This window comes from Dermacentor silvarum, chromosome 2, assembly GCF_013339745.2.
Source record: "Dermacentor silvarum isolate Dsil-2018 chromosome 2, BIME_Dsil_1.4, whole genome shotgun sequence".
Lineage (NCBI taxonomy): Eukaryota > Metazoa > Arthropoda > Arachnida > Ixodida > Ixodidae > Dermacentor > Dermacentor silvarum.
The window spans coordinates 176,532,811-176,557,412 of NC_051155.1; the positions used below are offsets into that span (position 1 = coordinate 176,532,811).

At 42.0% G+C, this 24,602-nt stretch overlaps 1 protein-coding gene across 2 annotated transcripts in view; it reads right to left on the reverse strand.

The window, feature by feature from the left end:
* Window positions 1-24,106, reverse strand: part of LOC119442192 (calcitonin gene-related peptide type 1 receptor-like) — a 55,359-nt gene extending 31,253 nt beyond the window's left edge. For both annotated transcript variants that reach the window (XR_007465674.1, XM_049661952.1), the window contains exons 1-7: window positions 23,935-24,106; window positions 17,166-17,368; window positions 13,449-13,574; window positions 10,337-10,431; window positions 7,088-7,179; window positions 1,439-1,583; window positions 374-524 (exon numbers count right to left, since the gene is read on the reverse strand). Coding sequence is in view for 1 of the 2 variants with exons in the window: in XM_049661952.1 (XP_049517909.1) it covers window positions 374-524; window positions 1,439-1,583; window positions 7,088-7,179; window positions 10,337-10,431; window positions 13,449-13,574; window positions 17,166-17,368; window positions 23,935-24,098 (976 nt within the window). In the remaining variant the exon portion in view is untranslated. The remainder of the gene's footprint in view (window positions 1-373; window positions 525-1,438; window positions 1,584-7,087; window positions 7,180-10,336; window positions 10,432-13,448; window positions 13,575-17,165; window positions 17,369-23,934) is intronic.
* Window positions 24,107-24,602: the final 496 nt, after the last annotated feature.

The following is a 24,602-nucleotide window of genomic DNA, read 5'->3' on the forward strand; positions in this document are numbered from 1 at the left end:
GGCTATCACTAAACGTGACCCCTGTGACATCCAACGTGTCCTAGCTAAGATATGATCGCTTTCCAGCTAGTAGCACTGTTAAAGCCGAGTCATGTATTTTGAAAGCTTAGAAGGTGCGGGGAACTTATGGCGGCAGGAATGATGTTACCAGCTCACGCGTTAATACCTTAATTACAATTTTAAATCAAAGTCAGGCTTCATGGTAAGGTGAAATTAAGCGTGTGCAGGAGCAGAGTTGCGGGTTTCGCATATAGTTTATTGATGCGCCATATTTTCCCCAGAACTTGTAGTGAATATCCCGTAGAAACACTTAGAAACCATGACGAGTGCAGTAAAGAAAACAAATCTTGATAATTTTTTTACTATTTCTCACCCCAGCCGATGACGTAAAAGACCAGAAGCGATTTCTGCTCCGCGAAGGCCGACGTGATGAGCCTATGCAGGTAGAAGCCCTCGCAGAACATCCAGGCATACTGGCACAACCGGAAGTAGCGAGAGAGAGTGTAGAGAACCTTGCATAGGTTCTGCACGAAAATGCACGTTACGACAGAATAAGAATCTTGAGTTGTGTATTTCTCAATATAATTTCAGATAGGAGTATTATTTTAGCATTACATGAGAAATAATTGAACCCTTATGCAGTTTATTCTACAGAAAAACGCCCGCGTTAAAAAAAAAAACAGGCAACATATCTGCAGCATTAAACCGCAACATTATGACGTTACCCTGTGCGTATTTAACTGCAATACAATATTATTGTTGAAGTGAAACACCAGCATACTGGCCTCTGAACATTGCCTGATATCTCTACCTTGCGCCAAAAGCGGTTAATATATACCAAAAATGGAGATTTACATTACCGCTAGCTAACTTAATTAAAACAAAAAAGCACTAACTAATTTTGGTGCTGGCAAGGGTTTAAAGGTTCTTCGATAAGACATTAGATGCCATTGTTTGCAACCTCGGAACATCACACCTGATTGTTTGGTTGGTTCGTGGATATATGATCATACAAAGCAGTAACAGCTACAGTAAAGGGGGGCTGACAGAGTGTCAAGAGATGATGTATCCTGCAGTTAGCAGCACTTTTGGAAATTAGGAAAGAAACAGCACGTGGGACCCGAAAAACGAAAAAAAAAGAACGTGCGCATTCAATATGTTCTGCAATACTTGGCATAACGTTCTTTTTTGTCATTATTATTGTCTGTACACTGACATTTCTGGCACCAAGATATTGTCGGCGTTACCGAATTATTTACAGATTGATCCTTTTTGAAGACTTTACCGCTCTACGCAAGACGATATCTTGATTCAAGACTTCCTGTTCAGAAAAAAAGAAACAAGGATGAACACTCCGATAAAATGTCGTTAGAATACCCGTACGATAATTGAGCTTAAGGTATACCTGTTGCAAATGAAATTACAATGCCCACAGTACCGGGTTCTCGTTGACGCGTATGTTCTTCTCCTCGTTCACGTGGTCCAAGATGAAGACGGAGTCCACCAGGATCACGCTGATGTCGTACAGCACCATGGCAACGCAGAAGTTCTTGTGCAGGGCAATGCGGTGAACCTGCAGCTGCCTGAGGTCGCAGGAGAGAAAGACAATACAAGAGCCTGTAGTGGTAGAAATAATAATAATTAAGATTTTACGCTGGCATGGCGAATGAGGCCCCGTTTTCGAAACACGAAAAAAATTTATCATCCGCTATTTCTAGAAAAACGTTGCACTTTTAATCGAATTCACTGAGAAAAAGGTGAAAAAAATTACTGCCTGCAGTTAAAAGACTGGGTTTTGCTTGCAAAAATGACCTATATTTATTACAAGAGACCATGCGATATTGTGTGCAATTTAATCAGCCCTGGGTGCGCATTCACTTATAGTGTATGCTTTGATTAACAGAGAATATAATGTGTTTTACTACCTGTGAAAGTGTACGATGACAATTGCATTACCATTCTGAGGAGGGTCCCAAACTACGGACATATGTTGCCTTTCAAATGAGCAAAGAAAAGTACACATTGCTTTGTCTACCCCAAAAGGTACCGCGTGTCAACAGTGTTGGTGAGGTAAGCTCATTTTTAATGAGAATGCTTTCCTTATCATTTGTCCTTGAAAAACGAAAAGGCTAAATAAAAAGCGGTAGAAATATTTCAGTTTTAATGTAGGTACAGAACACGTTTTTAGATATATCGTAGTTGGCTTTTTTGTGCGAATTAATGTTACCGCAGCAATGCCAGCACCATTTGAGTTTTGGTCCAAGGACAGGTACCCTGAAATCAATAAGAAACTAAAATAGAAATTCGTATTGGCTGTTTCATGGGGTTGAAAACTTAGCTCGCCTGCCATTCACGCAGGTGAGCTATGTCCAGCTTTACTGCGTTTTTATGTTCTTTCTGTTTAAACTTGTTTCCACCGTTTTAATGATTTAAGAGTAAGATTGTTTTATTCTTTCTTTGTTGAGAATTTGTACAAATATCATTAACGTGTAATTGCGTGTATGTTGTATGTTTATACTACTTGTGTATTTTTTCTCTTCCTGGGGTTGATAGTCACATCTATTTTCCTTCACAATTTCTTGACACCGCACGAAAATATACGGAGCAGAAATGTCGTGAAGCTGCTATTATAGCAGCTGTTCATTCTCCTTTACATCTTTTTAACTTTTTACAGCGAGACTGCTACGGCGCGTTGACGAAAACATTAAAGCATGTTTTCATCAGTTCTCTTTAAAATTGTTCGCTCACGAAGTACTTATCTTGAGAAAGTGTGGGGAATGCAAGGAATTATATACAGGGCAATCTTGAAGTGTGTGTTATTTAAGGGTTGACTGAAAATTGCTAAACCGTCATTCTCAACCTGTTCAGAGGTGTTATATGAAATTCTTACAAAGTTACCGTTCCCCTGAAAGGTGATAAAGCGGCAAAGATTTAATAGTTGAAGAAAATAAGGGCCACTCTATGGGTAACTTGTACTGAAAGTTTAAAGGGTGTAGATTAATTATATCCTACGAATACTGAATGCTTTCTACCAATTTCCATGCGTTAAACGAGGCATGCAGATGCTTTTCCCGGTGTCCTCGGCATATTTTAAAATGCACATTTTATATTTCGCTGAAGTAGTAGCATGTGAGGAATGAATAACCATAATTATTTATTCTGCCTAAGGTAATTACAGCTATTGTAGAAGATTGCTTGTACAGTAGTTCCAGAGTATCATACCACCCAATGTTTCCGAGAGTCTTGAAGAAATATGCAGAACAATAAGTGAAAACTAAGGGAATATGTGGAATGTTAGATGAGACTTGTTGGGCGAAAGTTTCATGTTCCTGGTTTAATTAGAACCGCTGCAAATGTTTACAGCACCGTTATATTTTTCCAATTTCTTTGCGCTACACCAGGTTCGTAGTCAATCCCCAGTGTTCTATGGGAACACCGTGTTTATACTTGGCAGAAATAAAGGACAAGTTATGGGTAATATGTAGGCACAGCTCAAAGTGTGTGATTTAATTGCGGCTCTTGCAACAAATTACGTATGCAATTGCACCGGAGCGTTATGACTGTGTTTTACGAACGGCGCGCAATTTAGCCCACCGACTTGGCATAACTACAAACGCCACTGAGATTAAAATAGTAAACATGCGGGGAACGCTATAACTAATCTTAGGACGAAGTTGTGTGTATGTCGATCAAATACAGCGTTTTCGAAAAATGAAATGCCTAAGCAAGTGTTGAAAAGTGCCATACGGCCATTATCAGCTATTCTTCCGTAGTCCCGAAATAACTCTACATGACTCCAAGTTTATATTTGGTCGAAATGGAGGTCATCTTAAGTGCAATGTCTGTTGATATTATAACACCCATGATCTAATTAGAAGCGTTGCAAAAAATTACTGGACACTCGTTTTCTCTCTTCCTTTCTTACGCATTATACCAGGTTCATAGTCGATTTCTCCAGTGTCCTCGGTGAACTAAACACGGCACCTTGTTTATAAGTTCAATGTGCATGGACTAATTACGGATTTAGCAGTAAATTACGTATGCAAACGATCCGGTGCGTTATAAATGTTTTGCGAAAAACACACAATTTATCCCGTTACCCTGGATGAATTATGTACGCATCCGAGATAAACTTTAGTGCGATCCTAATGTTTTAAATTTGTACATTCACATTATGGTCAATGTTGTGTGGAAGCGGGTGGAGGAATTACCGCACTTGTAAAATTTCCTTGACAAGCACTCCAAAGTGATACACGCGAGAAAGGTTTCAAACGGACCAGTCACATATTGGCAACATTTTAAGGTATCTGATCAAATTAGAGGCAACTGAAATTTTGATTGGAACGTTCGATCGAACTATGTTCGCCATAAAATTGAAGGGCGTACAGGTGTGCTGCCTTTTTGTTCTGCCTGCTTTGTGCGACCATTATATAACATTGTATTAGCGGAGATATTTGTGTTAAAGAGGATCCCAAATTAACCAAAGCTGATAAACTGAAACTTGTCACTAGTCACGCATAACTCGCCTGCGTGTCTATGTTTGTCCTTTTCAAGGTGTCACGACGCACGGCGGATCTCTGTTACGATCATGTTCATCATATATTCCAAATGCTACACGGCTGCTTCTGCGATTCTCGAAAAGTCGCCAAGGAAACGTGTTCTCAAAACGGTGCCACTAACGTTACCTCTTATTGCGGAGATTCGTAGTGTGCTGAATCAAAATGAGGGCGGTAAAGCTATATATATCCCCGGCCAAACGCAGGAGACGATGCCCATTTTTGAGAATAATTTTTGTTTGCTTGCTTATACGGGTAGGGGGAACGGGGGATGGGATGAGTCGTCTTGCGATCGTGAAAAAAATCTGGCACTGAATGGTATGGTATGGTATGCCTTATCTGATGGCGCATACCCACTGCGGGGGATTGGCCAAGATTTGGATGAAATTAGGCAATCTTTTTAAATACTAAAATCGGTAAAGCTAACTGGAGAAAATGAACAAAAATAAAATATTTAAGAATTCAAGAAAATCTATTTGAAGCCCTTATAAATTCCTCCACGGCTGAGCAAATATCCCTGTGGCACTTTCCAAGAGAGGAGGCTCCTACAGAAAGGATGTTTAGAATAGAAAAGCTTAAACCAAAATGTGTAAATTTTGATTCTAGAATATTTTTTAAAGAAGAAAAACGGCGGCAGAATATGAAAAAATGATCTATTGTTTCATCTTCTCCACAGAATGGGCACAGAGGGGAGGGCACCAGACCAGCCCTGTGACGATAGAAGTTTAATATTGGTACCCGACAACGTAATCGTGTAAAGATGACTTCAGATTTTCTGGTGTGAAAGGAATTTTTGGGCCAAGGGAATAGGAGGTGTCGATATACTGAGAAATTAGCTACAGCTGGGTTCAAGAAGTCTTGAATAATTGAATATCTCCTGAATCTAGTAGTCGTTAGGTAAGCTATTGAAGCACTGAACAATGCGCTTCTTTACCATCTTCTTCATTTCGTCACAATCATCATATTCCGGTTGTAACGAGTGGCAATTAACTGATACAGCCGAACTCGTTAGTGACAAGTTCTGAGTTAAATTTCGACTAGGTTTGACTATCAACGATGCTCTCAACGCGCTTAAAATGTAACTTCTGCTCGGAGAGCAGGCATTGTTTAGTGTCGTGCATTATGCTTTGCGATAATGATGAGTGTCCATTAGGCCGAGATTGGATACTCAAACTTTCTATTTGCCTAGAGCATTGAATAGTAATAGGATATGAAAGTCATAATTTGTGTACAACAAATAAAGAAAGAAAAAGAAGAAAGGAAAGAAGGAAATGTCACAGCACCGTTGCGACTGGCTTGCCACGGGCGTCGCATGTACGGTAGTGAGCTTTATGAAACGCATTTGCGACGACGAAAGAGGAACAAAGACGGGAAGGCAAGAAAACTGCCACGTAAAGCACAACTGTTTCAGGAGATTATTATTATTATTATTATTATTATTATTATATTATTATTATTATTATTATTATTACTACTATTATTATTATTATTATTATTATTATTATTATTATTATTATTATTATTATTATTATTTAAGATATATACACTTCACAGAAAAGGGCAAGTGAGGAGCAGGCTGGCGATTGTCACCGGAAGGGGCACAACGCCTGCTTACTCTTCAGAAAGGAGGAGACAGAAAGACTGAAATTGAAGATAGGAAGAAGGGGAGGTAAGAGGAAAAAAGAACAAGATGACAAATCTGAAAGAATAAAGCACAACAAACACAGTACAGGTCACGCACAGCAGGGTCGGTCACTGTAGGTCACGCTACTCAATAATGTTAAAATAGAACAAGATAATAGTGCACTAAGAATTCACTTCTTACTCGGTCACCACAACTCCAGACACTACGCTTGCTACATTGCCGCACCACCATTGCGTTATCTTTCCATCCTCTTACGTGGAGTGAGCCTAAAATGTTCTATTGAGCCCCGGACACAGATATTTATCGGTCAGGGCATCTCCCCGCAGTACGCAGAAAAAATTAATTAGATGATTCATGATCGTAAGCAATGTAGTCGTCTTATACTGCTAAGGCAAGCGCGATGCTTTGCTCTATTGAGACCAACAGCTTGGAAGTAGTCGTGACTTATCCACGGCCTCGCACTGTCAATACAGCCCACAGCCCGGCGAATAGAAATGATGCTGTCAGAAAGAGTCTCTGTAAACAGCTTAATTCCATCGCAATACATGGGGGATTCCGTCCTAGGACATAGGGTAGAAGTATACAGACACCAAAGCACCGTGGCTTCGCCTACTTTTTATGTACTTTGTGCCTCAGCCTTGAATCCACTATGCGTCTGTGTTATGAAAAAAACTCAACTAGCATATTTTTGCTATCTTTCATCCAGCACTTTCGATTTCGGCCGGGGCCAAGCGAGACACACTATCAATTATATCTTTGAAAGCGATCAGGAAAAAGTCTACGAGCACAGGGCCACCGTGTTAGTGCTGAACGATACTCGTGCAGGTTACGCAAGACATAGTGAGAACAAAGCAAGAAACTTATAAAGCATATGGAAGGAACGCACTTGTAGACGGAGAATATGATGATGGCGGGCACCAGGACGACTACTGACAGCGAGTGCAGCACGAGGGAGAAGATGGTCATGGAGCGATGGTACTGCAGGTACGAAGACGCCATGTGACATACAAAAAAGAAAGAGAAAAGGAAAGATCTGAGCACTGTAATATTATTATGGCACGGTGTGGCTTTTAGCCTGCATGACTATGCAATGATACAGGCGAACTTGCACAACACCTGAAGCTGGGGGAACAATAGAGTTCACGCATTCGTGTTTCACGTCTTGTTATGGGAAACATATTTACTTACTGCATCCTGTACCCTTGGATAAAAGATCTCAAATATAAACGAACAGGCGGAGCGTGTTAGTATGGAACTAAATCATGTTTCTTAATTTCTCAAACAGATTTGCTTAGTTTTAGTACACATAATGCGCGTACGCGTACATATTAAGCATATTAAGTACGCATATTAAGACAATGAACGTTTCTGATAAAGTAAAATTGGTTGTCTTTCTCCGTTCAAGTGAGAGTGTTACCTCTACTCGGTGCTTTGGACATTTTTGTTTCGTTTTTCTAGGGTATATTTTCGCACAAGAAGATGCACTGAACCGATAATATAGCACGTAGGTGGCTCTGAGCATTGAATCAGACGTCAATACTGTGAATGACGGTGAAATATATGAAAGAGTACCAAAAGCCAACCTACTACCAGTGGAAGCTGTATTCACAGCTTCGAATGACGCATTCACTGTTCTACTAATTGATTTGTTCACCGCCACCAAAATTCTTGGCTGCTTACGGGTGTATGTGTAGCCTTGCCTTCACATATTCTAGCCAGCACTGGCACTCACAGACTGCTATCAATTGTGTGTTTCGTTGTCGCATTGATCGGTAGGTACCAAAGTATTGTCATGCTGTGGCTTGGACCGAAATGCCAAAGGCATTGCTAATAGGAGAAGACGATAAAGAACTTCTCGTCTTCAATCATGGTCTCTGACGTTCTTGACCTTTGGCAATATTGCTCACGCCTTGTGCGTTGTCACACCAAATACTCCAGTCTAACTCCTCTACACTATAACATTATGCACACCGCGAGCACGTTTTTTACCAATTCTTCGACAGCACGTGAGCTCACATTTTTACATCTTAAAGATAAAAGCCTAGTGGGATTAAAGATTAGTGGGATTCGCATATGCCCGAATACTAATGAAACAGACTAAGAGAGCATGTTTGTGAAATGAACACCTTTATTTATACTCGTGTGTTATTTCGTTTGTATAGTCCGTGCCTGACGTGTCGTGGTGCACTCAAGTCCAACGTTGTGGGCGTGACGCTATTGCGTGTTGCGGTAGCACAGCGTTTTGCAGAAATATTTATTTAGGAGAGGAGTGCTTGATACCTTCGCTTTCGTGCAGCCTCGTGACACGCAATATTGAATTATGTAGAGGCTCTGTTTTACCTCATTACTGCTTTTCAACGTTTTCGCTTCCAATGCAGATAACATAGGTCGAATAATTGTCGTATCAAATGATGGAATTATTTACGTAAAATTTTGTTACAGTAGCAATTTCGTGTCCTACTGCGGTGTTTTTAATGTGACCTGATATATCTTTTCTGGGGTCATACGGTTACATTAATCACTTCATATTCCGAAAAAAAAAGGTTCCTATAAGTAGAGTGCATTTTGTTCACCCGTATACAGCTAAATTCACACGCGTATCAATCATACCCAGCGGGAAAACCTGTATACCACCAATTCATCGAACCACAGATTTGTTAAACCTAAAATATACATGAAAAGGCACAAAATTAAAGAAATGCCATGTAATAATTACAATTAACTTGCTCGACAGCCACTAATTTCAAGTGGTTGAAATCCGTTATAACCATATTCACGAGCCGTTCACTGAACTTTGCGTGGAAGTGCGTAGGTCATTTATGTTGTCCTAAGGCCAGCAGTGAAACTTTTGTACGTAGGCGTTGCTTGTTGTGTTCATATCATCATCATCAGCCTATGTTTATGTCCACTGCAGGACGAAGGCCTGTCCCTGCGACCTATAATTACCCCTGTCTTGCGCTAGCTGATTCCAACTTGCGCCTGCCAATTTCCTAACTTCATCACCCCACCTAGTTTTCTGCTGTCCTGGACTGTGCTTACCTTCTCTTGGTATTCATTCTGTAAGTCTAACGGTCCACCGGTTATCCATTCTACGTATTACATGGCCTGCCCAGCTCCATTTATTTCTCTTAATGTCCATTATGATATCGGCTGTCCGCGTTCTCCGATCCACACCGCTCTCTTGACTGTATATCTTATCGGATGACAGTATATCTTATCGAAGAAAATAGTAACACAGATAATGTTCTCAATTTAACAGCGGAGCTGTTTCATCCGGGCGTAATGTGTCTGCTGAATCCAAAAAAGTGGGCCAATCCTGGTAGCAGTGTAGAAAGGGTCCAAGCGCAACGGCACATACACCTGGGAACTAGCGAAGCTGAACCTGGTAAAGTCTAGCTAAGAATGGTGGGGACTACTTAAACTTAGTCAGTCATCGATAGACAGTTGATAGCCAATCAATAGCTAGTCGATAATCGATCAATAACCAATAAATTCCGGAAAATTCTGTGGATGACTTGGCAGTGCTTAGCCTAGCCCAAATACGTGGCCAATATCTTGCGATAGACAATCGGTAGCCAATCTCTGATCCACGCCCCTCTCTTCCTGTCTTTTAACGTTAGGGCTAACATTTTTCGTTCCATCACTCCGTGTGCGGTCCTTAACTTGTTCTCCATCTTCTTTGTTAACATCAAAGGTTCTGCACCATACGTTAGCACCGGTAGAATGCAATGATTGTACATTTTTCTTCTCAACTACACTTGTAAGCTCCTGGTGCTCATATATTCTTGTTTTAAAGCCATCTTGCATGTTTCTTGGCCGACAGGTGCTCTAAAGACGTCAGAGCTGTTGTCTAGATAGAAAACTCAATAAGTTGGTTGGCTAAGGGATTCTCACATCTTTAACTATGTCGAGAGAACGAAAATGAGAAGTAATAAGGCTGAAACAGCGAAGCGTAATGATAATTAAGGACAACTTCAGGTGAGTAGAAAGAACATAATTCGAGAATGAAGGCAAGCTGTGCCGACCATCAAGCCTCAAAGACTTCAAAGGACTTCCCATTTGTACTTAAAGATTTTGTATCCTATACTGTCGTACTAGGCTTAAGCAAATACGGTGCCGAAATGTATGAACAAACCTCAAGTGAGCCACAGTCGTAGAAAGTATACTCCTTGCCGTACTCCTGGCTGTAGAACCATGTGCCGTTCTCCCAGCAGGTTTTCTTCGACATCTCTGCGTGGAAAGAAGCAAGTAAACATGAAGTGCATAAGGACACTTTATACGGGATATCCCAAATATTAAGCACCAATCTTTAAGAACTTATGCGTAACTTTAGATCGAAGACAAACGTGTACCCGTATTACTTGCAGACGCAGTCAATCTGATAATCCCCCATTACATATTTTTTTGATAAAAGCCACTTAGGTAAATATAACTCGCGAATTACTGTTTTAATTGCCAACATCTAAATTACGAAGTTGCAGACGATGAAAGCAACATCAAGCTAGGATCTTTTCAGCAATGCATCATTTGTGTGCATATGTGTTCGGCTCAAGAACAGAGCTTGGAAAACCTCAGAACTAACCACGTGACTGCAGACCCACTCCATATGAGAAATGAGCGACTTCAAAGAGGCTCACTGAAGCTACTCTAAACAAAAACACAAAAAAGGGGAAAGATGAAGAAATCAGTGGATTAGCTAACGGTTTATTGGTTGCGCCCCACCTGAGACAGCGCGTCGCCTTCGTATTGATACCGAACGAGCACCGATAGTTGTGGGCCCATCGTGCAAAGTGCGCGGGCAGTTAACTTTCGAGTCCCAACAATTTTTTGCGACTTTCTTGAGCACCTCTTAGCGAGCCTGTCTGAGGGCGCGTGGGTAGTCATGCGGGATTTCTCACATTTATTGTCTTTTAATCACACAAAAATTTAGAATGCAATTAGCAGCTAGCTGAAAACATCTTAGTTCGACATTTCTTCTCAATGTCTACAGGTTCATATTTGACACATCGACAAGTTTATGTGTAATTCAGGACTTAGATATTAATTCAAAACTATGCAATTTAGTGTTACGAACAAAAATTTACTGGCGGATCCTGAACTCGATGGTAAAAACTCTTTACCTGGCTTGTTTGTGTATAATATTATAAAAATTTTAAAGCTGGGTTTATAATAGTTGCGAGACCTTGTATAAGTCCTGTTAATGATACAAAATAGTTTTCTCTCTCAGGCTCAAACTATTCAGAGCGAATAATGTTTGTCGTTTTTTCTCATTGGCCTTATAGCGTTACAACGCATGACACGAAACACGATTTGTTCAGGCTTACGACACTCAGAGTTATGTGTGATGCTTCAGCTTTTGTATATATCAACTCGCTATGGCTGAAAGCAATGAAAAACATGATGAGGTCTCACTGACAATAAAATTTATTTTCCAATCTTTTCCGCACTACATTTAAACGTACACATATTTTGAGTTCAGAGGGTGTCTGAGAAAAATGCATCCTTTAAATTGCTGAGCTTTTGTGGTATTACTTTTGGATATCAGTTCATTTTGTTTTTGTCGGGAGCGTCACCTTAAATGATAGACTCTAACATATTCTGGAGAAGGGGAAAGAAAAAAATATGCAGAGAGCAAGGAAAGGCATAAATATATGCATCGCAGGTCGCTTGGTGATTTCCGGACTTGTAGCACGGAATCGATAAAGAATGTATCTAAAGAATGCATCTTTAATCGAAGGCATTATGCCAAATAACAGCTTTCATGAGAATCGTATATACGGTGAGGTCGAGAGATCAGGAGGCGAATGGATGCCGCGAAAGGAATATTTTCTACCGTGTTCAACAAAGTAGCTTTCATTGAAATGATGTCCCTCTCTCTGCGCTACAAGCGATAACGCAGTCGGATGATTCAACACTTTACGGCCTTTTAATTCATTATTCATCTTAAGAACGGCACAGTTTCAATATAGTTATCTCAGATAAAGCAGAAAATCATGAGAAACGATGTGGAACTGTAGGCAATTACGCCCTCTTTAAAAATGCTCGTGTAGCGGTTCCTCGGGACCTTTTTTTTTAAACAAACGTGTAGGCTCTCACAGGAGAGTGCGAATGTGTACGGAAGCGTTTCCTTTTTTTCCTTTCTTTTTTCTATTCAAACGTATAGCTTCACTGGCTTTACTCAACAATAAAACAATAACAAAACATAGACGTTTCGCCACCTATGCGGGTGGCATCGTCAGTACACAAATGGCGTCCCATGAAAGAGTACATCAACTTATATCTTGCCGTAAACATCCAGCAAAGGACCACGATTACTGTTGCATGCAATGCAACACGTTTTACTATACGTTTGAATATGAATTCCTCTGGCTTCTGGAACATTTTTTCACGTTTCTTTTTTCTGTGCAGTGTGTGTGACCAACATCACTGATTTCTAACACAGAACACCTCGAGGAAAATTAATTGAAACACTATTTATGCATCACTTATCAGCCGGAAACTTCCAAGTTCGCTCATATCAGTACATCTGAACCCATTCACGTGAGACGCAGTGTTAAGGACGTATAAACCAACGGAGAAACCCGGACCCAAGGCCGCCTAAAAGAAGCCCCCTCGATTCCCGCGCATGGCGGTTCCTGTAATCCGCCGCATTACAAGAACCCCAATGCTGACAGCGATCTTTCGAAACGAAAATATGTGATAGCCAGAAGGCTGCTATAGAATACCCACATTTTACTACGAGGACGTTAGTCAACCGCGTCGCCAAGGGCTTTGCCACTTGAAACATCCTAAACCACTTTCCCTAGGGTTCACCTTTTGCACTTTACGTACTAGTGTCGGCTGTTGAATAATCGAAGTGAATCGAAGGAGAAAAAAGTGACGTAGCAAAGAGAAATACCAAAGAGCCGAATAAATTTCGGCAAAAGCCTAGCGGTCATCGGAACGCCGAGTGCCGATGTGTTAGCACCTAACGTGTCGTAATGTTCCTGTCAGGTTGGTAAGTACTATCCTAGTCTGCGAACAGCAAAGGTCACGCAACACTTTCTTTCTCACGCTTCCTACTACGCTCCCGCCTCTGCACTGGTTAATAAATGAGAGTACGTTTATCTACAGCAACAAGAAAGATGACGGTACTAGAGTCCGTGCCGTTCCATTATTAGAACCGTATAGAATTCCCCGGAGATTAGAGTCGCAAATTTGTACCCGTCTGCAAAGGCCGCATGCACAAATCAACGAACGGGGCTTACTGATGCACTGCGGTTGCTCGGTGATAAAGTACGCGTGCGCGGGGCACGGCTTATGCACCGTCATCCCGGCTGGCGTGTCTTTGTAGCACGTCCAGCCGTCCCATGTCGCAGGACAGTGTAGCCCGTCTGGAAAGCAAAAAAAAAAAACAATGAGGAAGTTATTTCTTTTTATACTATCACAAACAAGACTCACCAATATTCACCAGCCACAAGCCATTTTTCGTACGCACTGAATGCATTCTTTGGGACCTTCAGCGACAACTGCTGTAATCAATGTTCTGTCTGGTACACATAGCATGGTTGTTCTGTGAAAGCAGGTTGTCCCAATTTCAGAAACATGCTGCGTTTAAAGAGTTTCGCTGCTGCTGTCGTTGTTTACGTAGTTTTCCCGTTCCGACATGCTCGATCTTCTATGCCCTTGTTCACTAAAACGCGAAACGTCTTTATTATTGAAATACGTGTCAGTTGCAGTCCTAGTCACAGTCGCTAGTAAAACAAGCGTGTAAAGCAGATACGAAGTGCAGCTTAAGGCGACATGCCTGTTCTCTTCTACGTCACCAACCAAAACAGTTAAAAACCCTAGCCGCTGGTAATGTTCAGTGAAGCAATTAGATAAATGTCAAAATAGGCTGTTTTGATTAACATGCTTCGACGGGTAAACCTTGATTCTGTTCTGCTATAAGGGAATTTCCGAGGAGAGATTGAGATAGAAAATAACTGGGCTAGTCCAGTTAACTGTGAGGGGCAGTAAAAACAATCTGAATAAGTACCTAACTACATGAAGAATACCGATAAATTTAGAACTTCGGCTGCCTCTATGCGTAAGGTGTCCACGCTACTATGCAAATACGGGATACACTCTATAGTTTTTAACCATTTGTACTATACTCCCGCGTGCATTCAAATGAATGAATGTCAAGTCCAGACTGGTAACTTAGCTTTAACTCAGGTCTCTCTGGCTCACACTACAAACATTAGGAGAGGTCACAGTTTCTCCCGAAAGGCGCAGCATCGATTGCGATCGCAAATTATTAAACAACTATAAGAAGTGAGGATAGTAGTTTTATCGGCCGTATAGCCTCGTAAACATTCGCTTGCTAACTAAATTAACAAGCATGGTGTCACGCGCGCACAGGCAAGCAAAAATAATTCTCACATGATGACCGCTGACACTCGCTGTCAAACGCTGGCGTGAGAAAGAACAGCAACAGCAGCGAGGTTTTTGACCTTCGTGCTGCCTCTCGCTTCAGCGTACGCGAACTAAGGGTGGCGAGAACACAGTGTACACGAAGCTATGAGCCCTCGGGCACCTGGACTCTTTACTCATCGCAGATCGATTTCAAGATAGGGCTCGTGCGGTCGGGCTCAGCCGCGCCATACGCCGTTGCCGCCGGAGTTGCAAGCAGTGAGTGCTCTAACGTAACTTTTACAGTGGTTCTACCTCTAGTAACTATAAACCGGCTTCCTCCCGACTTCAATAAACCATTATCCTCTCGTTAACATGATGATTAGGACTGTCTACGTATTAAAGACCGCTTCTGTGAAGCTTCCTGAGAACCTATATGAAACACGGCATCGTCGCCAACTCACGCGATTCAATTCAAACTAGACAATCGCGTACTCTACAGACACATTTACACCTCCTGACGGTCGACGTTCTGTACCCTACCACGCTGCCTTCGCGCTCACATCGTTAATGCCTTTCACGGCCATATGACTGCTGGTTATCTTGGTTTTCATAAAGCCTATGACTACATTAGAAGTCGTTTCTACTGGTCGACTCTTTCTACTAGCGTAGCGATGTACGCCGCATCCTGCGCCCTTTGTCAGCGTTGGCAGTGTCCAACTTCTGCGCCAGCCGCACAGCTGCAACCAGTTCGGTGTTCCACCGCAGGATTTGAGATCGTGGGCGTCGTTTCCATAGGCGCCTATTCATCACTTTCGCTGGCAAACGATGAGTATAGTGACTGTCGTTGACCACGTTCTCAGATAGCTTCTGTGATTTCTGGCTCTGCTTGGGAAGTTGCTACTTTCGTTCTTCAAGCCATAATACTGCGCCATGGCGCTCCTCGTTTCCTGCTGGATTCCTCTCACAGCCGCTAGGTGAAGTGCTCTGAGCTTCCAGCACCGGCCACAGAACAGCTAGAACCTGTTCTGTGGCTGCAGAACAGCTACACAGAAGCCAGACACACAGAAGCCAGACAACAGGAACACAAGATTCTTTACGACGCATACCATCGCGTCGTATTTTCCCGTCCTGGTGACGAGTTGTTGCAACTGACCCGTGTAGGAACTCCTGGCTTGTGTGACTAGCCCCAGCCCCGTTTCATCGTCCCGTACATACTGTATGCAGAAGCAGACTTCTCCTGTCAATTATCGCGTAACTACTCTCGTTGCTCCAACTGACCGCAGTTGCCTTGATGACGAGGTCGCGCCCGTTTCCATAATGCAGCCCTTCACGCGGTGTTCCCTTTGCCTTGAGCTGCTACCAGGATTGCTGCGGCTCTCCCGTGCGGGCTAGATACGTGTGCGCATTTATTATGTGCTTCATCCTCATCTGTATTATATCATCTTTATCATCATACGTTTCTCTTTTCATTTTATGGCCCGTGTGTGGCCGTCATCATCGCGGCTTACTTTGGGTCTTGGCGGAGCATCTCGGGCCAATTAAAGGTTGTCCTAACTGCTGCTTCTCAACGTTATTAAAATTCTTGAAAGGTCCTGAAAGCTACAATCAATCTTCTATGCTCCAGGTGACAGAACATAAAAAAAGAGAAACTATATTCAGAGAAAGCTGTTAGAATGTAGAACTCTGAACAGCTACGTGCTTTAAATCACTGTATATACGCAGCAGGATAAAAAAACTATGGCACATAGGCGCGCGAACTACGAAAATGGAGTTGTATGGTAGTTCTTGTTGACGGACATTTTAATTAATCTCAATGGACACCCGAGTCGACCAGCTGCTGCCTTTCTGCTATTGAAGGAAGAACGTAAATACCAAGGAATTTATTCGTGACACTGCACTCAGCTTGATTATAAAAGAAAGTTTGCACCGGCATCGTACGAGGCCCACAACGGCCAGCGCTGAGTAAGTTGGCTACCAAAACAAATGCAAAATATTTCAGTTTCAGCTATAATGCCCTGAAAACCTTTCAAAAATGTTTTCCTTCGCTTTTAACCAGAGCAGCTCGGTGTAATTTTGTTTAGGTTTACAACTGGCCATCACGAGTTCTTTAATACCGTTCTTTGCAAATATGTAGCCTTGAAAAAAATTCTGAATACAGGCCTCCTTATAATCTAATTACTCTCTGGCAATATGTTTTATCTTCATTGAGTTACAGAGTGCTACCGTAATAACAAAGCTTGAGTACATAGCTTAGTATATGTAGCAGGAACCCAATTTTCTTTTATGAATAGGCTCACAATAGTTTCCGTCTATAAAATTTTCCTTTGTGTCCAGAATCATTCCTATAGTTCACTTCGTTATAGCGAATAACTCGTGCAAGCTCTCGTAAACTGTACATGTGTTTGATTGTTATTGTTATTGAATACATAGTTGAATTAGTCTGAATGAGCAGCATCACAACCACAACAATGATAGCGTAGGTTGAACGCCGTTATAACAGTGCCGAAGCGCTGTAATCGCCATCAAATTCATGTTTTCAATTAGGTATTTACATTTCGCCGTTTCATCGCGTGGACGGTGCAGCTCACCTTTGGCAGTGGCTGGATCAGCCAGCTCGTCTTCGAGCATCTCCCGGCAGCATTCCCGAGCAGCGAGGCAGCAGCTGTTCCAGCGGTCGGCGTAGAACCCCTTCTTGAACGTTTCCACGATACTCGCGTCGCTTGCGTTACCATAGGGCTGGAAGCATTCACCGCCACACTCTCTGCGGCACAACCTGCCACCGCGACAGTACCTGCACGGGAACGCCAATACCGACAAGCTTAGGTGGTGGCCACAAGGCACTTCAACGTGGATCTATTCTCGACGTCACAGATGTATTCTCGACGTAGCGCCGACGTAGCACCAATTCTTCGCTCGGTTCTCAATTCTTCGCTCGGTTCTTGAGAACCGAGCGAAGAATTGGACTAGGCTAGACAAACACGAGTTGCGGTGAATATATTGTGTTTGCCTTGGTCGCAGTGTGTGTTTGTTTAGTCCAATGCCGTTCTTCGCACAGTTCCCAAGAAGTAACGTAATACGTACTAACAAGCTCGGTTTCAAGCCCTTCTTTATTCTAAGCTACTCGCACGCATAAATGACAGAAATATATCTAATGTAATTTGTACAGCTTCAAATGATAACAATAGTGAGATAATTCAGTCAGTGTCAGATCAAGGTCATTTTTCAAGGCAGGTGTCTATGTTGGCGGTGCGCTTGGCATGCCATTGGCGGTGATCTTGACGAAACTGCGCCATGACTAAAAATGGCCGACGTCGCAAAGAGTAAAATCACGTCAACAAATGCTCGGATCGATAACGCATTTCTCAGAGAGGCTCCTGTAACGAAAATACCGTAGTGGCCTTGAAAAGAAAATTTAGTACAGTTTGGTTTGGGTGGGAATCGAACCCAGGCCTCTCTTTTTTTTTTTTTTTTTTTGAACACGGCTGCTAGATGGTTCTGGATTACTAAGGCTGTACCTATTGCGTGCCTGATTGCACACGTCACGTGGTCACAGAGACGCGCTCGTGCCACTGCTCGCGCGTTCGTCGTCGTCTTCTTCCACACATGGCTCCGACGACGCTCATCATGCCAGCGTGCCCATACTGCTCTTCCCTCTGTGAATCCGCTGACGGCACTGGCCCACTATACCAGTAGGTGCGGCAATTTTGATGAGTTCTATCATGCGCTCCAATGAACAGTTGCCACAATTCTTCATAAACGTATCTTAATCGTGACAAAAAGTGTGCCCAGTGTGCAGTCAGGCTTTTGCCTTAACGTTTTACAAACGTGTAATACTTGTTTAACATATTGTGAAAAAGAGCTGCACTGATGCACAACATATGTCGAAAATACTTTCCATGCAGTTTCCCGCCACAGCTATTGCCACACATTCAAGTTGCAACATCGTGTAGTGTGGTTTGGGTTCCCAGATCTGTTTGTGAAGAAGTAAGACTCGGAGCCGTCACGGAGCCATGGTTCATAATTAGGTCGTACCATCGCTGGAGTTCCAAACAATTACTTCGGTTATCGTAGCGGTTGGCAACCCAGTACCCTTTCATCAAAAGGCGCCTGCAGCTGCCCACCCCCCCGCCCCAAGAAAAAAAAGAAAGAAACAGTAATTGCGGGGTCACCATCACAAGCCTATTTGTTCCCAAGAGCTATTTCCCAATGGGTGGCCGTATCAGATAGGGACGTATTCGCTATCGCCCGAGCCCGCAGTCCGCGTTTACGAACCACCGTAGTGTGCGAACTGCCTCACTCATGTAGGCCATCACCCAAAATTACGAAGCAATTTGCAGACCAAAGTGGTTCGCAAGGGCATACATCGGCCACCGCAACACACCGAGGTACCCTTGGCCTAGACGACGTGTTCAGCATTAATGGTGGTCCCACTGGCCGTCCGGTTCTGCAGTAATTACTGAATAGATTCTTTCCGCATCTTCTACGAAGAAGAAGGAGTTTTCAAAACTTCATGCAAGTCTTAGCTGTAGGCCAGGGCTGAATTCACAAAGCTCTTTGTTCGTAAGTGCTGTGAGCGATTGGCCTGCCGCCTTGGCAAATAATATGCCCACCATCTAGATCGATTGACACTAGCTTTTATGAAGAGAAAGATCTCCATTGGCAATACAGGCCCTGATCTGCCCAAATGACCGAATAATACTATTATTATAAAAAAGTTTATTTATAAACTATTTAATTATAAAATTTTAATTTTAATTTAAATATTTAATTATAAAAGTATATTTATAAAAAAGTTTCAAGCATGACATAATTATAATTGCACATAATTATAATTGACACTTTGGCAGCAGCAGCGGATCTGCGCACAGCCTATACTAAACCACTGTCTACTGTTTTTCAGCTCATGTCGTCGGTGCATTGCCTCGTGTCACGGGAGGACGGTGGCCAGCGCGGGAGTCACTGGTGACTCGCTTGTATAACGTTGACGCATCGCCCTGTATCAAATCAGGGCAGGACTTTTATCATCCAGGTGGTGTTTTTTTCGTGCTGACCCGCTGTGAGCGCCGCCTGGATTACTATTTGGCTCGGGCAACGCCGGGTGTACTGAACCACACTTTGGCAGCAGCAGCGGATGTGCGCACAGACTATTAAACCACTGTCTACTGTTTTTCAGGTCAGTGCTGTTACTGTTTCTTTTCTTCCTCAGCGTTTTTGTTGCTTTCTTCTGCTACTGCCGAGGTGTTTGGTCATGTCACCAGCCGACATGGAAAAACATTTCAAAGATATGAAACAAGAATTTCGTGAGATGCGTACTGCCCTCGAGAAAGAGCTGCGCAAGGAAATACGCGACGTGAGAACACGCCTTGAATATTTTATTAAGTTTGAAGAAATGTCGGTCCAGTGCTCGCAGCTTGGAAAATGATGAGTTAAAGGCTCAGAATGACGTTCTCAAAACTGAATGCGATCAACTGAAGAAACTGGTTCTCAACAATGAACGTAGAACTACCGCCCTATAGCAGTGTCCGCGAAATCGATATACTGAGGTGAAAAACGTGCCTGTTGTGGAGGGTGAACAGTTTATCAAGGTCTTTCAGAAAATTGGTGAAGCAGTCAGCGAGTCCGCGATGGAAGATGACATTGAACTTTACCATCGAGCGACTGCAAAAGATGGCTCTTGCCCACAAATTGTACAATTCAACAGCTGGTCAAAGCGTGACGCCGTATTGGAGAAGGCAAAAATGCGTTTAACAGCCAATATTGGTTGGCCGGGAAAGACTTTTCTCTATGTAAATGAGCGCCTATACCAGCAGTTGAAAAAGCAACTTGGACAAACTGTTGCCCGCAGGAAGGAAGTCGAATGGAGATTTGCCTGGTCGAAGGGCGGCAAATTTTTTGCGCGAAAGGATGAGAAGTCACGAGTGCTTCAGATAACAAGTGAAAACGATCTAGAAAAGATCGTATAAACTCGTTTCTTGAATTTCATCTTAAAAAAAAAGCAATATCGCTGCTGATTTTCTAACGCCATACGAGTTGAGTCTATCGCTGTCCGAAAAAAAAAAAAAAAAACGTCGCATGTCCTTCCTTCATGTGAACGCACAATCAGCCAGAAACAAGGCAGACGAGATAACGATACTGCTTGAATCGTTTGAATTCTCTTTTGACGTCATCATGGCTACCGAAACCTGGTATCGCCACGAGTCTGAAGTTCTTGGTAAGCAAGTTATGCTACTTATTTCTTGAACCGGGGTGATAAAATGGGTGGTGGCGTTATGCTTTTAGTAAAGGATCTGTTTCAGTGTGAAATAGTTGAGCCTTTTTATATGATTACTGACGATTACGAGGTGTTGACCGTGAAAAGTAGTTCGGAATTTTTTACTGCGATATACCGCCCTCCTAAATGCAACGCGTCTACCTTTCTTGCGTTTTTGGACACTCTCCTGTCGTGGGCCAACGAAAATGATTGCCACCTTACTATCGGTGGAGATCTAAATATTGACGTGCTAACTTCCAGCCCCCAGTGCCTTGAACGTTGAGATATCTTGGAATCCAACGCATTTACAAATGTTATAAAAGAACCTACTCGATTCCATGCTCATTCCTGCACACTTATTATATACGTCATTATAACAATTAACATAATGCACCTATTTGTGCTGGTGTCCTTAAAACACATATTAGTGACCATCTACCTGCATACGTAATTTTAAGCCAAAAGATAAATTTCAATTGAAGAATGCAAAGCCACCACCTCCACAATTCCGGTACATATGCCCAAGCACTATTGAAATGTTTACTGCATGTATATGCAGGATAAAATGGGACGCAGTTTTCCGTGAAACCGATGCGCACACAGCCTATAATGTCTTTATTGAAACTTTCATAGAAGTCTATAACAAGTGCTTTCCAATCAAAACAAAAAACGGTCACGCAAGGCAAGGAAACCTTGGATTACTTCAGAGTGTCTTAAAGCTATAAAATTTAAAAAATGCACTTTACGAGCGCTTTTTAAAATCTAGAGACAAAGAAGACTTTGAGACATTTTGAAAACACAGAAGTACTACAAATTCTCTCTTAAGGAAAAGCAAACTTGATTATTTCAGTTAGATGGGGGCGAAGTGCGAAAACACCCGTGTACTTAGATTTAGGTGCACGTTAAAGAACCCCAGGTGGTCCAAATTTTTGGAGTCCTCCACTACGGCGTGCCTCATAGTCAGATCATGGTTTTGGCATGTAAAACCCTGTAATTTTTATTATTTCAGTAACCTCTTTCCCCCTGAAAAAAATTAAAAATCTGAAGCCGCCTGGAAAAAGTTAAACATGTTGCTTAATCCAAGCTCGGAGAGCAACACATACCCGAATAAACTTACCGTGGACAACGAGATCCTCACTGGTTATGAACTTTACGAAGCATTTAATAAATTCTTTACCTCCATTGGAGAGAGCTCACATGACAATAATTTTGCCCGGTACATGGGCACGCAAATAAGCGAAAGTGCATTTCTGTTTCCGGTAACTACCCAGGAGGTTACCGCTCATTTCATGTCCCTGAAGAACAGCAGGTGTTGTGACGCTGACGGCCTGGAAATTCGGCCAATTAAACATGTTATTCATATTATATCCTCTGTCTTAGAATATATCATTAATTTATTGCTTTCATTAGGCACTTTTCCTAGGCATCTTCAGATAGCCAAAGTTTCTATTATTTTCTAGGGTGCAAACAAAAATAACACATCAAATTATAGACCCATTTTTATTCTGCCAGTGTTTTCTAAAGTGATTGAAAAACTAATACATAAACGAATGGTTTCATTCTTAACCAAGCACCACATTATGATGCCTTTTCAGTTTGGTTTCACAAAGCAGCGTTCAACCGAAACTGCGCCACTAACGCAAAGAGAAATCATACTGGATCCATTCAAAAAGGAAACATATACACTTGGAATTTTCGTTGACTTCTCAAAAGCCTTGGATAGAATTAACCACATTACACTAATTAAAAAACTAGACCACAATGATTTCCGGGGTAACTTTTTAAATGTCCGAAAATCGTGTTTCGAATACCGACAGCAAGAAGTTGAAATAAAGGGCTACGCGTCAAATTTTAAAGAGTTATCAAATGGCGTTCCCCAAGGTAGTATTCTGGTTTCGCTACTTCTCAATATTTATGTAAATGATTTGGTGAACATATATAATAGTACAACGTTCATTATTTGTGCAGACGATACAAGCTGTTTTTTAGAGACTTCGATTTGCATAAACTTGTGGACAAAGCAAACGATGTCTTGAAATCACTCAACACATGGAGCATAAGAAATTCGTTAATTATAAACATCTCTAAAACAAAATCAGCACTCTTTCATCCCAAAAATAAGCCCGTAAACTGCGATTTAACCCTAGCGATTGGCCCGGAAACAATTAAAATTGAACCTATAGTGAAAACTCTGGGAGTGATTTTTCACGAAAATATGTTACGGAACAATCAGGCTGAGCTTTGTTCACTCTAAACCTTTCTCGTATCGTAGGTGTCCCTATCACGTCCGCGCTTTCTCTTGTCGCAAAGAATCAAAGTCCTACTATATAACTTCTCTATTCTTATCTACACTAAGTTATTGCGATCTAGTATGGGGCACTACAACGGGAAAGAACTTAGGCAGAATATATAGACTACAGAAAAAGCTACTACGCATAATGAACAGGAGGCTCCACGCCGATGCACAAACTCTGAACCCATTTTGAAGACCCTAAACTTACGTAGCCGATGCCTAGAAATTTACAATTCGACATTAGCGTACAGTTTTTAACAACCGATGAACCTGGCCGTAATCACGCGAGACTCTGATGATTGGAAAATTCCTTAAACACGTACCAACTATGGGGGCCAAATTATGAATTATTTACTGCCACAAACACTAGTTTTTCCACAAAAAAATGAATGCTACCATTCTTTTTCTACAAATATTTTTTATTTGCGTTTCAGAACAAAAGCAATATAATACTCAAATACATAATTGCCACTGTATTATAAATACTTATGATTTCATGTTGCTGTTTGCTATGTGTTAAATTGTGTGACAGCCCTTGCCAAGCCTTGATGGCTTTTTGCTTTCACCCCACAGCATCACTGTTGTGACTGTTGTACTTTCGCCTCTGGTGGTGAAATAAATTCATTTGATTTGAGAAAATACCTCACCTATTCACATTATTGTACACTCCTACAATCCTGCTTTCATTGTTGGTCGCAAAATGGTAGTGTTTTTTTTTTTTGTAATCTAGTGTTATCGACAGACGGTAGATTACTGCAATTAGTCAACCTCTGTAACCAAAACGAAGAATTAAATAAAAAGAAAAAGTGCTTACGTCAGCCTAGAGGCGTTCTTGAAGGCCAGGTTTGGCATGTACTTGTAGCAACGCGCACATGTGAGCTGGCTGAAAAGTTGCGGCTCCAGGTACAGCTGGCTCTCCATGCGGCAGGTACCAGGAACCCTCTCGTACATTGACCTTCGTGCCCACGCCACTTTCATGTAGCTGGCAGTCATCTGCAAATTATTATTGCAACGACAATGAATTGCACTCTGGAGAATGCTTCCGATGAATCATACAAGACCACACGTCATTCTGCGAGTGGTAGATTTCTTACTTCTGGTCAAATATGCCAACGGCAAGACTTCAGTTTTATGCGTGACCCATATATTGCAGGCGACGTTCGGCAAAATCAGTGTATATTTGTCCATCCTTCCTAGTTCCTTGCGAAGCTTGAAATTCTTTAAAACTATACAGTCGTAGTAAACACGTAAATGGGTAGTAGAACCACCATTGCTTTTCTTGCACCCAGGACTATACAGGAAATTATGTTGAAGTTCAAAAGCTTGATAAAAAAGTGTATTTCTGGCTTGATAAAAACCCACGTAAAAATGTAGTCTAACTTCTTGGTGCCCCATAAGTGACACGTCATTATGTGTACAACATAGCTAAAACAAGGTACCATTACATATGACCCCTCGTCAGTGTTCTGTTGAAGCATTGAA